Source organism: Panthera leo, chromosome D3 (genome assembly GCF_018350215.1).
Source record: "Panthera leo isolate Ple1 chromosome D3, P.leo_Ple1_pat1.1, whole genome shotgun sequence".
Classification (NCBI taxonomy): domain Eukaryota; kingdom Metazoa; phylum Chordata; class Mammalia; order Carnivora; family Felidae; genus Panthera; species Panthera leo.
In genome coordinates this window covers 78,637,170-78,652,089 of record NC_056690.1, presented here as the reverse complement: position 1 = coordinate 78,652,089, position 14,920 = coordinate 78,637,170, and the positions used below count along the sequence as shown (strand labels likewise).

The 14,920-nt window shown below is 37.2% G+C and overlaps 1 protein-coding gene across 1 annotated transcript in view; it reads right to left on the bottom strand.

Moving 5' to 3' along the window:
• LOC122203156 (glutamate decarboxylase 1-like) overlaps positions 1-14,590 on the bottom strand; it is a 32,860-nt gene extending 18,270 nt beyond the window's left edge. The window contains 7 exon segments of the mRNA XM_042909710.1: positions 524-603; positions 2,152-2,267; positions 2,588-2,700; positions 6,054-6,144; positions 9,386-9,653; positions 13,969-14,053; positions 14,514-14,590. Of these exon segments, the coding sequence (XP_042765644.1) occupies positions 524-603; positions 2,152-2,267; positions 2,588-2,700; positions 6,054-6,144; positions 9,386-9,653; positions 13,969-14,053; positions 14,514-14,590 (830 nt within the window).
• Between the last annotated feature and the right edge of the window lie 330 nt (positions 14,591-14,920).

Sequence of the window (14,920 nt, the reverse complement as noted above, 5' to 3'; positions counted from 1 at the left end):
ATTCCCAAACCAAAAAAAAAAATAAATAAATAAAGCAAGTTACAGAACACAACATAGAATTGATGTATGAATAAGTTTGACATCCATAAAAATGATCTTCCAGAATATATGCAATATTTGTAATATTATTTATGTTTTAAGGTGGTATTCAAAGAAAATGTAAATGTATTTTTGCTTTGTAGATTGCTAAGGCAGTTGAATTTTTATCTACAAACATTACTATATTTTTATGTTTATTTATAGTACACATAATTCAATATACTTAAAACAGGGAAGATATGTGACAGTCCCACTTGTATAGGCTATATTTAGTAAAGAAATTTTAAGAGTAGGATAAGATGACTTTGGTGCTTCTTTCATAATTGCTGCAGTTAAAATTTATTAAAACTAACCTGGGGGGGGGGGGAAACTAACCTGGGGGAGTATTCTTGCTAAAAATTGGAATAGGAAACCTATAGATTATTCTTTAATCTGTGAAGCATAATGACAATAATAAATTTTTGAGAACGTGTTAGAAACATACCTTTCATCACATTTTACTTCAATTACGTTGTCAGTTCCAATACCAAGAATAGCTGCAGCTTTTTTTACTGAATAATGACCCTTGGGCAAAAATGGAAATAGGAAAGGTATTAACTTCTCTGCATTAAATGATCATTTACACTAGAGCATTTGGGGGCTTATACACATAGCTTTGAATGAGTTTGTGCATATATACACGTATATACACACGTACAGGTCTCAAGGCGTATTTCCAGACCCTGGTTGTGACAGTTTTTCAGGTGAAGAAGGTTGTGACGCCTCTTTGAGAAGGCACGAGCACAGAACACACTTTACAGGCAGTGGGAGTTTGAATATGCTAGTTCTCCATATACATAAAAAATCATGTCCGATATAGATCTAGTGTTAATATTCTCCAGTAATAAAAACCTTACGTGTTCCAGATAGCTGTACCTGTTGCATTGCAGACCTTTTTTTAAGGCGTGAGGCTTGGAGAAATGCCTTGATTCTTCTGATGCCTGGAACTCTTGATTTTGACTTTGCCACCAACTTTATAATTTCTTGCCTTCTAGGTAACTGCTATTTCCCTGCATCATTCTGCCTGATGTAAGGTATCAGCGGCTCAGATACAAACTTGGACCTGGTTGTTTTTAGCTGCCAGGAAAAGACTAGATATATGAAAGGAAAAAAATGCACAAACGTAAAACCCTAACTCAGTTTCATTTCAACAGAGAATGCACCAATTAAATAGGAAATGATTTTTTTTTTTAATCTACATTATGGAGTTTCAGCATATTTACTCATTATATATAAAAATTATATGTCAAATGATGAAAAAGACATTTGCAAACAAGCATCTTAAGTTACATTAAGTTTTATAGTAATATCATTAAATATGCATCAGTGGTCTCCAACTTGATAATATGCATATATACAATGCCAGTTTGAATTTGGTCATAGAAGCATATTGCAAACACAGAAACATTTCAAAGACAACCCTGTGTTTCCAGGTACTTTTAGGTAGAATTGTCAAAGTGGGACTACTATTACATTTTAATCTCACAACTGTTGCTAGGCAGAAAAGAAAAAAGCAACCAGATTTATTAAAGGGATGAATCAATTTGTTTTTAAAGGAGCACAAGATTGGAACATTAAAACCAAAGGAGACATCAGTGGATACATTGTCAATATCTGAAACATTTGGCTGAGGTCCTGGTCTACAAAAATGAGCCTTTCTTTTTTACTAATTCCTTTGACCCTCACTGGAAAAATAAGATATCAATCACATTCTTGTTCTCTTCATTCAATGATAAAGGGAATCACTAAATCAAGTCTTTAAAATTTTCATAGTTTGATTTTTTTCTTGGTAAAGATAGCAGAATGCTTTATATTTATAATCACATTTTTGTTAGTTTCTCATATTTTGAAATTAAATTTTAATCTTGAATTATCTGCACCATTATAGGCTAGAGCCCATGTTGACAGAAAGTTGTTTTTTAGTCTTTCCAATATCAATAGGCAGACACAGATACAGAGATTACTGAATCTCTCTAATGTTAGAGCGAAGCTAATATTCTCCATCTTTCAATAACTTTACAGTTTACCTCAGAAGATTCTTAAAAGATGGAAGAATCTAGACTTGATACTTACTTGTTCAGAAACAAATAACACACAACACGGAAGTGCGGTCATGCCTTGTCTTTTTATCTCTGGATATTGCTTATAACGAGCTACTAATATACCATAGAGGTTAGAGATACTTCCTCCTAGAAGAGAAATAGTGATTGTTAACCCAATTTCAAAAATCAGAAATGGTCACTAAAATCATGACAACTTGAGTGCTTTCTGAAACTAAAGTGTTGCCAAATCACTGACGTGATTTCAAGAATATCTTTCCTTAAACGTGTTGAGAGAAGTATCACACAATTCATAACTTTTAGATTTGTGGAAATTTTGCTGGCAACTGTAGCTAACACAATGACTTATGAATCTCTTAAAAATAATAGCATTAGTTCAAATATACTTTGAGCGTCTCTGAATATATGTTTCATTTAGCTCAGAAAAATGATGTCTTGCTTTTTCTTACCAGGTGCAAATATTCCGTCTGCTTCTGTTTCTCCCCAGCCGATAATTCCATACATTTTCTTAAGAAGAATCGTCTCCATGATAGTAAATACCGGAGCTATTTCATATGTAAACCTATATTACATATATAGAAATTCGACTGTGAATTATATAAAATGGAAAAGGATAAATAAAGTCATGTGCTAGATAAGGTTATATACAATTTTTTTGTATTCTATAGCAGACTGTACAAGAAATAGTTACAATTTGTATGCTTCAAATCGCCCCTTCCAGATTAAGAGTATATTAGTGCTACAAAGAAAGGATCATGGATTCCATTGTATTGTGCAGTAGCTGGGAATTTCTCTCCCACTAAAAGGAATTTTGAATATACACATTACTGTTAGAGCCAGAAAATTCCCACTTATAGATAGATAGATAGATAGATAGATATCTAGATATAGATAGATAGATAGATAGATAGATAGATAGATAGATAGATAGATAGATATGGCAAGTTAAAAAGAGATCTAGAGCTACAGTGTTTTGCAGAACATGAAATAGGTAGAAAAAAGCCTTTTCTCAAAAAGATTTTCTGGGGAAATCTTTTCTGGGAAAATATTTTCTACCTAAGAATTGTACTTTGGGCAAGCACACCAAAAAAAAAGGGGGGGGGGCTAAAAACTATTCTGTTTTCAGTAACAGCTCGAAGCAAGTAGATAGTTCAAGGCAAGAACAATATGGCCCCATGAACAAGAAGTCAGAGAGCATGACGATGGGGACCCCCCTCTGAGTCATACTGATATTAGAGTCCCTTCCACAAAAAGCAGCAGCTAAGATCAAAAAGAAAGCTGTAAGTTTTTCTCTATACATACCATATACAGTAAGCAATGAGGTACTTATGTTGGTTCTGAAATCAAAGAGTAGCTTCAGTTATTTTCAAGGAATTCTTTTCTTTGTCCTCAAACACCTTTTAAAGACCCTTGTAGGTGTTCTTATATAGAGCTACCAGTCTCAGACTCCATTTATGTGCCATTTCAGATGGTCTCAGCTTGCTCTGTCTCTAAAGCCTTTGGAGAATATTCAGGCCCAGCCATTGCTGTGACCACTTTCACTCAGATACACCCACAGCCCAACAGAGAATCGCCTCCCACCTGCAAGGCAGGCACTGACTTCCAGCCCCAGGGTCTCTTTTTGCATCCAGGCATGCATGACAAGTCATGGAATCTTCTGGGAGTCCCAAGAATGCCCAACCATGGGGAAGTTAACATCCCACAGTGCAGTCCTTTGGCCATAAGAGACCTGGATGACAATCTTTTCTTTCCTCTGTTCCCTACAGATGGACTGCCCTTTGAAGCAGTCATTTATAAGGGCACTACCCCCCAGGAGATGAAGCATTCGCTTCTGCTGATACTTAAGGGGTAGCCAGGTCTATAATTTCCCTCATGTTGCTCTTCAGTCCCGTGCTGACTCCCTTCATCTTCCCTCAACCCCTCTTCTCAGATGGCCCGGCCTAAAAAAAAAGTAGTAACACACAAGCTCTTGCCCAGGGGCTGTGCACAGAGACCCAGGAAGGAAACCCATTGCCTATGGGAATTAAGATTCTAGTTCCAAAAGAAACAAGAAGCAAATCTCACACACTGGTATTTCAACAAGGCTTCATTTCTGCCAGCATTTGCTATGCCAATCTCAACACACACGCACATTGCCTTTCTGATCCTACCTCAGCTCAATGGAGTAGGGCATTATTATTTTCAGACAACAGAGATGCACTAAACCTCCCAGCACTGTAGGTGGTAGAATTAGGGACTGGAATCAGGTTCTCCTTATTTCCACCTCACAGGCTTTATGCTATCCCAGATTAGGGTAAGAGATCTTCATTCATTAAAAATGAAGACACCCTGAAGGTAAAGAAGGCTATCTGAAATCCTTTCTCTCCCTTTATTATTAACCTCTCTCCTTCCACCTCTCATGTGTTCTTTCTACTCTTTTTCTGCTTCCATCAAGAATGTCTATTTTCTTCACTTAGAGAATGATTAAGTCTCACAACAATGGGATTCTAAACAATGGAGGAAAATGTATAAACTGAGTTTATGTAATAATCTATATAACAAAGAAAGTTGCTGTTTTTAAAGTTTATTTATTCTGAGAGAGTGTGTGCACACATACGAGTGGGGGAGGAGCAGAGAGAGAGAGAGAGAGAGAGAATCCCAAGCAGGCTCAGTGCTGTCAGCACAGAGCCTGATGTGGGGCTCGAACTCACAAATGGTGAAATCATGACCTAAGTCAAAATCAAGAGTCAGATGCTTAACCAACTGAGCCACCCAGGCGCCCCAAGCAATAAATTTTTTTTAAGTAGCATATTACCCTATGCATGTTTTAAGGACCATAATCAAGCAATGAAAATTAAAAATAGCAGTCATTTGTGTAAGCCATTTATGTTTGCATTTCATATCTACAAAATTCTGACTACTACCATGAACTATGCACCATTAAGACCCAAATGATAACTAAACAGTTAAAGCAAGCCTTAGTTGTTCCACATTCTGAAGCAGTCTCTCCTCATAAACATTTAGTTCTTGGTTTTAAAGTTTAAATTCCTACCAGCTCTCCCTTTTGATTGCTAGTTAAATTATATTAACATTTGACACAGACTATTCCTTTCAATTTCATACCCAATCATTTCCCTGTCCTTTTAACCTTGAAAAATATTCCCCTAAAATTAACTTTCCTTCAGAACACATTAGCAGTAGATCTAATTTTTGTATGGACAATAGTTTTGTTGTGGCAAAGGTCCAATTATTTTTAACGCTTATCTTTGAGAGAAAGAGAGACAGTGCCAGTGGGGGAGGGACAGAGAGAGAGGGAGACACAGAATGCAATGCAGACTCCAGGCTCTGAGCTGTCAGCACAGAGCCAGATGTGGTGCGCGAACCCATGGACTGTGACACTATGACCTGAACCGAAGCCGGACGCCTAACCAACTGAGCCACCCAGGTCCCCCAAAGATCGAATTTTTAATGAATCACGTTGGAGCTGGATTTAGATTTCCTTTAAAAGTTTACTTTCTTCAGGCTTTGATCAGATTCAGGTTCTAATTTATATTCAGGCAACTTCCCAAATACTTGGGTATGTATCTGGCTACGTGTGCTATGGGCTGTTTGGGGTAGCGTTTCAATGATTCCAACCCCAGAACTGGACTCACTCATGGTCTGCACACTAGTAACCCAGGCTGACCAACTGACCTGTACTACTTACCAGGGAACTCAGATCCTGAGAGTTTCTAGAGGCTGTCCAGAGGACTGAGCAAGTCTCAAACACGTTACCCGGGGAACAGGCAGCGGCTTCTTTGCGTTTCCCTCAGGGTACCAACTATTTGTATTTGTTACGGCAAGCATCGTATCCAGCAAAATGTACAACCTCGATCTTCACTCTTCCTTACGCACGTCTCCGGCTCTCACACTCCTTAGGCCCTGGAGAATACTCACGTGTTGGTATTGGCAGTGGCTGTCAACCATGCCCCGGCAAGTCCGACCACATCTAGCCCACTGGACAGCTGGTTAAAAAAGCGAGGATGTCCTAGATAAAAGACAAAATTACAAATGAGCCAAAATAAAAACATAGGGCTAAAGAGTGGTTCAATTTCAGAGCAGTTTCTCAGTTAACAAGTATTCATCGATCGAGCACACATAGACGGATTATTTCATTCAGTAAATATTGCTGAGAACTATCACGTGCAGGGACAGTGCTCAGCTTTGGGGACACAGTAGTAAACAAGGCACTACCGTGTGGATCTTACTGACCAGTGGAAGAAAAAGGTATTCATCAAATAAATAATGACACAAATGTGTTTAACTGCGATTGTAGAAAGCACAGAAGAAAAGATCAGGATGTTTTAAGACCATTCCCAGGGAGCCTAAGACAATCAGGAGAGCCGGCGAGCTAATCTCTAGGGCAGGCTTCTTGGAGGAAGTGATCTTTCAGGTCAGATCAAAAGTTTGCTTCCAGACAAAGAGTGAAGGAGACCCAATATGGGTATGAAGAGCAGCTTGGGAGAAGTCAAGTCGCTGAGTTGAGAACGAGCTCGTAAGCTTGAGGGTGAGGAACCCATCCTGTGTCTGAAGTAGAAAGACCAAGGGCGGGATGCATAAAACTACCCCAGTGAGTGGGGAAGTCACCACCCGAAAGATTAAATAATTTTTTTCTCAAAAGCTGCTTCAGTGTTTTTGGACAAAATATCAGGTCCTTTTTACAAAGAATTTTTGAAGATTTGTATTAATGAAGAACATCAAGGGGCGCCTGGGTGCCTGAGGCGGTTAAGCAAGCACCTGACTCTTGTTTTCAGCTCAGGTCATGGTCTCACAGTTTCGTGAGTTCGAGCCCCACGTTGGGCTCTGTGCTGACAGGGCGGAGCCTGCTTGGGATTCTCTCTCTCCCTCTCTCCCTGACCTCCCCCGACTCACTCTTTCTCTTTTTCTCTCCCGCAAAATAAATACACATTAAAACAAATTAATCTCCTCCTGAGCTCCAAAATAGATTGTTCTTTGCACTTCTTTGGCAATGTGTCTTAACAATGACCAGCATCACAACTCTTTGTGAGTCACCTTCCCCTCCAGTCACTTACCCCTACTTGCGGAGCCCCTATGCCCCCATAGTTAATTCTAAAAGTAGGGCCTTAATAAATGTTCATTAAATTGGAAGGAATGGAAGGTTTGGAAGTTGGGGCTGTGTTATGAAATGTTTCTTTTTACTATTGACTTTTCCCTTTCTCAGTATCTTTGCTTTTCCCTCTGTGCTTGATACTGGGAAATGCAAACATGGGGAGAATGGGTCCCTGGAGATTCCTCTGCCTTTGCCTTGCTGGGTAAGGGAAGGATGAAGAACTTGATTTAAAGCTGTCACGGTGCTTCAATTGCCCTGCTATTTTTCAGAACTTCTTTTTGCTATGTTTATTTCTAACTAAAAATTATTTCAACTTCACATTTACACAGTTGAACTCAGTCTTGACACATGCCTTTTATTTCACGATCCTAGGAAGCTTTCTTTTTGTCTTATTTAATAATATTTTTCCAGTTGTAAATATACTACATGTTACAGAAATGCATAGACCAGAAAACATTACATACAGGACAGTAATTTTTATGCATATATGCAGAGAAAATATCTACTTAGCTATCCAAACACTTACAATATTTATAACACTTGGAAGATATAAGTTAAGAACGTATTTATTATGAACAGGTAGTTTTATACATGTGCATGTATATATGTTCAGTTTCACACAGTTTAAAATACAATTAAATATAATTGAAATCATATTGAGCATATTATTTTGTGTTATGTCTTTTTATTGTTTTTGCATTTTTTAAAATGTTTTTATTTAATTTTGAGAGAGAGAGAGAGAGAGAGAGAGAGACAGAGCGCAAGCAGGGGAGGGCAGGGAGAGAAGCAGACACAGAATCCGAAGCAGGCTCCAGGCTCTGTGCTGACAGTTCAGAGCCCCATGTGGGGCTTGAACTTGTAAACCACAAGATCATGGCCTGAGCCAAAGTCAACCGCTTAACTGACTGAGCCACCAAGGCTCCCCATGTGGTATGTCTTTTTGTAATAACTAAAATTCTGTGAGAAATCATCCATGACTTTCTTAGGATTTTTTTTTGTATAGGTTTTAAAATTGTTAATTAATTTTTTTGAGAGAGAGAGAGCACATGTATGCGCACGAGTCAGGGAGGGGCGAGGAAGAGAGAGAGAGAGAATCTTATGCAGGTTCCATGCCCAGCACAGAACCAGATGCAGGGCTTGATCTAACAACCATGAGATCATGACCTGAGCCAAGATCAAGAGCCAGAAACTTAACCAACTGACACCAAGGTGCCCCTCCCAGGACTTTAAATGGCAATATTGCATAGTGTCCTGTCAAAGAAAATCCAGGTTATACAAGATAAATGTGAAAATGAGGCACTTTTTTATTTTTGTTATTAAAATTAATGCAGAAATGAGCATTCTCAAATAGAAATTATTTTTGTTTCTTGGCATGCTTGATCAGTTTGGTCTGAAGATAAAATATGTGTGATGCTTAAAGTTTCTGTGATGTCAAAAATACATTATTTTAAGTGTCTGTTTAATGTCTATCAAATACAAGGCAAGTCGGCATACACAAATAAGTTTCAATTATTAGCACATGAAGTATTTTCAAAGATCACATAATAAGAAATGAGTAATAAACCCAGGGATACAGGTTGTATTTGGACACTTTTTTGTGTGTGCCTCTTTCCAAAGATTATGTTGTTTCAAATACATTATTTAGTATACATTTAAGATTTTAGAAAAAGGGGCCCATAGAGCCTAGTCAAACATTGTTAGCCCCGGGACATATCATTGCTTTAAGTGGTTAAGAATAAAGTTACAATAAATTAATCAGAAAACATAATTTCTAACATATAGGATACAGATATATATATCTACATATATATCTAACATATAGGATGTAGATATATATATATAATTTTATTGCTATATATTTTATTGATGTAGAAGGATAGTCAATTGAGCATTAATAATGAATATGGGCAAATGAAAAGAAGTAAGTTAAAATTGTATGTTTAATTGCCATTGGAATATAATGCTTCAAGCCCAAAGCACTGTATTTACTTTTCTTTGTTAACTACTAAACAGTTTATATGTGATAACACCAATTTGAAAACAAACTAGACGAATGTTTTAAGTAAAAATGAATAAAATGGGACCGTTTTCCAACACACACAAAAACTCAAGGCCATTCATTCAGTCTGCAGTTCAGGTGCATTGATTTGAAAATTACCCGTTTTAACACCATATTTTAAGGTATCCGTGCAGTCAACAAGTAACTGCTCCAAAGATTCAGGGTGGTCAGACAGCTCTAGGTTAAACCCATCCAAACCTTCAAGAAGTTGGTGAGGATGATGAAAGTCTAGTATTTTACTCTTAACATCAAACATTTTTTTGATGTAATGCAGAAGAATATTTACCACTTGCAGCAGAAAACATTTAGTTAAATCTTTACCATCCTTGGATGGCAACAAATCTAGAGCAAAAAAAGAGATAAAAAGCTAGGTCAGTAACTAGAATGGCAAGGAAAATCCCCATGGGCGTAGAGTTTTGATCATTGGACATTAAAGATATTAAAAGGCCATGTGAAGTAACAAGTAGCATGTGTTCAAATCTTACTCAGAATCTTCATTCAAAGTTTCACTGGATAACAATTTTCACCAAAAAAAAAAAAAAAAAAAAAAAAAGCCATTTTAGATGCACACCATTGGAGTAATTGAACCTTCAAGATCCCCTAGATGGACCTTATCGTTGCCTTGTCAAACAAATGAACTGGTAATTGCACTTTTTGAATTTTGTTTAATGTTAATTTATTTTTGAGAGGGAGAGAGCAGGGGAGGGGCAGAGAGAGATGCGGACACAGAATCTGAAGCAGGCTCCAGGCTCGGAGCAGCCCCTCGCGGGGCTTGAACTTAGGAGCCTCAGGATCATGACCTGAGCCAAAGTCGGTCACTCAACTGACTGAGCCACCCAGGTGCCCCAGGTAGTTGCACTTTTAAAAGTAAGTTAAAGCATCAAATCTTAAGGACCTTACAATGGCTTCAATAAATATGTAAATGACATAACATTTTTATTAAAAAATGAAACGTTTGTTAATGACATCCATACCTGAAGCATAAGCATTTGATAAATTAATCATTACTTCCTCAGTGTGAGCCCCTTCTGTCACATTTTTCTCAGTTGATTGAAAAGCATGACCAGATTTTTTTCTCAGCTGTTCTTTATCTAAGTTAAAAAATTAAATAGTTTTTGATTATTAAAACATGCTGAAAATATGTATTTACTGCTTTTATCTGTAGCCACACAGACGCTTCCAAGAAATGCTTAACGATTGAAATTCTTATTTATATTCACACATGATCTCTGGTGGGTAGCTATAAACTGGGGAGAAGCAGAAATACTACTGAAATCATGTAAGGCTCTTTTATAACCATATAGAGAACCAATGATACAATTTGTGATTGTTAGTTTCATATCAATTTAGTGTACAGGATTAGGAATTTAGTAATTAAGACGTCTCATGGTTTAGTTGTAAGTAATGATTCTTATTTCATAATAAGATCCTGCTATTAGCATTTTTAAAAATTTTTTTTTGGGGCGCCTGGGTGGCTCAGTCGGTTAAGCGGCCGACTTCGGCTCAGGTCATGATCTCGCGGTCCGTGAGTTCGAGCCCCGCGTCGGGCTCTGTGCTGACAGCTCAGAGCCTGGAGCCTGTTTCAGATTCTGTGTCTCCCTCTCTCTGACCCTCCCCCGTTCATGCTCTGTCTCTCTCTGTCTCAAAAATAAATAAATGTTAAAAAAAAAAAAAGCTGTCTTAAAAAATTTTTTTAACGTTTATTTATGAGACAGAGAGAGAGCATGAACAGGGGAGGGTCAGAGAGAGGGAGACACAGAATCTGAAACAGGCTCCAGGCTCTGAGCTGTCAGCACAGAGCCCGACGCGGGGCTCGAACTCACGGACCGCGAGATCATGACCTGAGCCGAAGTTGGATGCTTAACCCACTGAGCCACCCAGGGGCCCCACAGATAAACAGATTTAAAGAAGTTAAGTAATAGTAATAATTGATACTTTTTGAACTCATATGATGGCCCAGAAATCTCACATATATTATTCTCTTCAATCCTCATAACATAGTTATGATAGAAATGCTATTATGATTAACAACAAAAAAAAGAGCTTATCTGGTGGGACTAGAATTGATAGACAGATGTTTGAATCCAAAGACCATTAAGTTATCCTTTAAAAATTAAATTTAAAAACAGTATGTCCTGAGGTCCTCTTCAATAAAAATATTGAACCAAACATCCAATCAAGCAAACAAGCCATTCTTAGGTATCTTTTAATGTTCTGGACAATTGGAAGAGAAAAGAAAGTATAGACTAGAATTCATAATATCAAGCTGTTTACTTGTAGCTAGACATGGAGAAAACATGAAGTAATCAGAAAATGGTTTCTAGCTAAATTTTATAGTTTTGCTTTTATAAGCTTAGTAGTATTAATTTCTTCCAGTTCTAATGGATTTTTCTTAAAATAAAATAAGCTCTCCCCAAATATTTCAGACTGAATTTTTGAATACTGCAGCAAAAATAATTCAGTTTAGTTTTTAAGCATTGATATAATGTTTAAACATTTTTATGTGTTTATGTATGATAGATAAAAATGTTCTATTATAGCTTTTTCCATAAAGAATAAAATCCTGATCATGAAAAAACTGTATGAGACAGCAATGACAGAAACGTGAGACAATTTGCAAAGCATGCAGTGTACCTAAAAACAAATTTCATTTTACATGTTGGCCCGGTAGACATATATTAGGTTAATTGTTTGTAAAATATTTTTTCTAGAGGAAAATTGCTTTTCGAAAGGTTCACTGCTATACACAGTGAATAATACATATTAATATAAATAAATTCTAAAGTAATTAAAGTTTTAGAAACATAACTCCTTTCAAATAATTAGAGGAAACATAAACCACAAGAAAAAGTGAAGTTAAAAAGATTCTACACATGGGATAGTATTACAAATGTTTATAAAGAAACTATGTAAAAACCAAAAGATTTGACAGAAGAATTAGACTCCATTATAGCTCAACACACATTGAATCTACAACCTAAAACTAGGTTAAATTTATATTTAATAACAAAAATAACAAAATTTCAACAAAACAGAATGTTTTAAATATTTAAGTAAGACAAAGATTGCTAATGTATTTTTGTCAAAATACGTGTATATGATTAATATGCATGATTAATAGTCATATAAGATAAGTAAGACTTGTTTGACAATCTGCACTTTTTGGTAAGTAACACCCCAATCCTACTCTTTCAGTTAATAATAATTCCCATTGAATCCCCATTTCTTCTCACAAAATTTTAACTTACTTGCCAGGGTATCTCCACACTCCATGTTGTTTGAAAAAAAATAGTATCTGCTTTAAAAGAATATGTGGAGCCAGAGGGTGCTTTTAGCTGATGGAAAAGAACTTGACCATTAAAGTTGTGTAGCTGCTGTAATTTATAATATAGACTCTTTTAAAGTCTTTTTATTGATGGCACAGAAATCTGAGGCAATTTCATTATTTGTAAAAAGGGCAGGGATACAATGCTCTTTTTTGTTTAGAGAATTAAATGAAAGATGATGGTAGTGTATTTGTGTTTAAACATTATGGCTTTTTTAAAGTATGATTTCATGTCAAAGAAGGAATGGGTTTCAACTTCCCTTTTGACAATTACAACTTTTATCTTCAGGGTGAAGTATTAGGTACTCAACATTACAGGGTAGAAAATGAAAAATATGCATGGTCATATTAATGATATAATTCACACCCTTTTAACACAGGTGTTACTTTTTGCCTTTGGATTGAAAATGTTAACATTGTATTTCATTAAAAAAACTTTTTTAATGTTTATTTTTCAGAGAGAGAGAGAGAGAGAGAGAGAGAGAGAGAGAGAGACAGAGTGAGCAAGGGAGGGGCAGAGAGAGAGGGAGACACAGAATCTGAAACAGGCTCCAGGCTCTGAGCTGTCAGCACAGAGCCTGTTGTGGGGCTTGAACTCATGAACCACGAGATCATGACCTGAGCTGAAGTCGGCACTTAACTGACTGAGCCACCAGGTCCCCCCAAAACTTTTAACATTTTAAACAATCCAAAAATACATAATGATCATCACTTCTGAGCCCCATTTCCAAGGACACATTTCCTCCAGAATTTATCAAATGTTCAATTATCCCGTGGGATTTACAGCTCTTGAATAATGTGCTGGTCAACATTATTTTTCATTGTTAAGCACGTTTGAGCATGTTAAGGAAAAAGCAGGAAAACGCTGATGATTCACATAAGAAAATCACCTGGGATACCTTGGTTTCTATCCTAGGCATTTGGGTGCAATTTATAAAAAGAGTAGTAACACTTAATTTATTCTAATAATAGAAACAAACACTGTGGCTTATCAAAAGCCATTTACAACTTCCAATCCAACTTGAACCAGTTATTGTAACCTTTCCCTCATTAAGACGTTCACTTAGAGGCTGTAACAAACAAGAATATAGACGTGTGATGATTTGAAAACCATTTCCTCCTTTCATTGCTTTCCTGAGGAATCAACTGATGATTGTAGAGGTGGCATAGAAGTGGGAAAAAAAAATAAATAAATAAATCCCAAGGAGCTGCTCTTCCATTTCTTTCAACCATCTGCAGAGTTTCTTGGCTCTGATGGGGTTGCGGCATCCACTAAGGAAGATTGTCGCATCATCTTGTAAAGACGAACCCTTCTCATGACTCCTGAACTCGCACTCATCTCTGTCAATAAACCCACCCACGCTCGCCCCAGTGGTCGCACCGTGGGACTGCCCTCATAGTCCAAGGTCACCCGCCGAAATTCGCCACCTTGTCCGTCCTCTCTCGCACATAATAACCACCAGTACGCTATGTTCAAAAAGACTCAAACAATCCCTGTTCTGAGGAAATGGGTTTCGAGCCATGAAGTGCTCTCTAGCTATCACTCATTTTTTTCCCTTTCATGTCCTCGCTGTTGGCAATTAGGTCTTCGTTTATAGATCTGCTGAGCATAGGAGGATAGAACTGGCCCTCCCCAACATGGGAAATTCATGTTGTTGTTTGTTTCACCTCCCCCTAATTTTATATGTCTGTACAACACAGGCACATTGAAATTAAAACTCACAATTTTTCTTGACAAAGCATGTGAAAGCTTTCTTATATTACACGACAGGATACAGGACTAAAAAGAGGAAAAGGAGGGCGATACTCCCCTCTTCTGACAGCAATCCTAATATTAAAGCCTATAGATTTCTTTCACCAGACCCTTGCCGTATTTTGTATGGAGCTAAATATTTTTCATACGTTGAATCCTCATAGAAGTCCTGTGATTTTGACGTTATTATTGTCTTGCTCTGTTTCACGCCTCTCCTTGCTTCCATTTCACCGTCAATAAAGTGGGCATTGTACTAATACCTACTCATGGCTTTAAGATATCAAAAGAGATAAGGCCTCTTAAGTGCTTCCAACAATTATTTATGTCTCTCTTCTCTGGCAATGCTGACAGGCAAAAACAAACAGGAAACAATTTTAAGAATGCCACTGCTCTGATCAGAAATGTGCACTGACCTCCCAACCATTATATTATCAAGTCCTTCACTGACCCTTTCTTTGCCTTACCTCCTACTACTCATTTACAGAAATTGTCTGCACCTCAAAAGGAAGGTCAGTCTCTTTTCTTAATCCCCTGCATTATAGTTTGTGAAATTTCA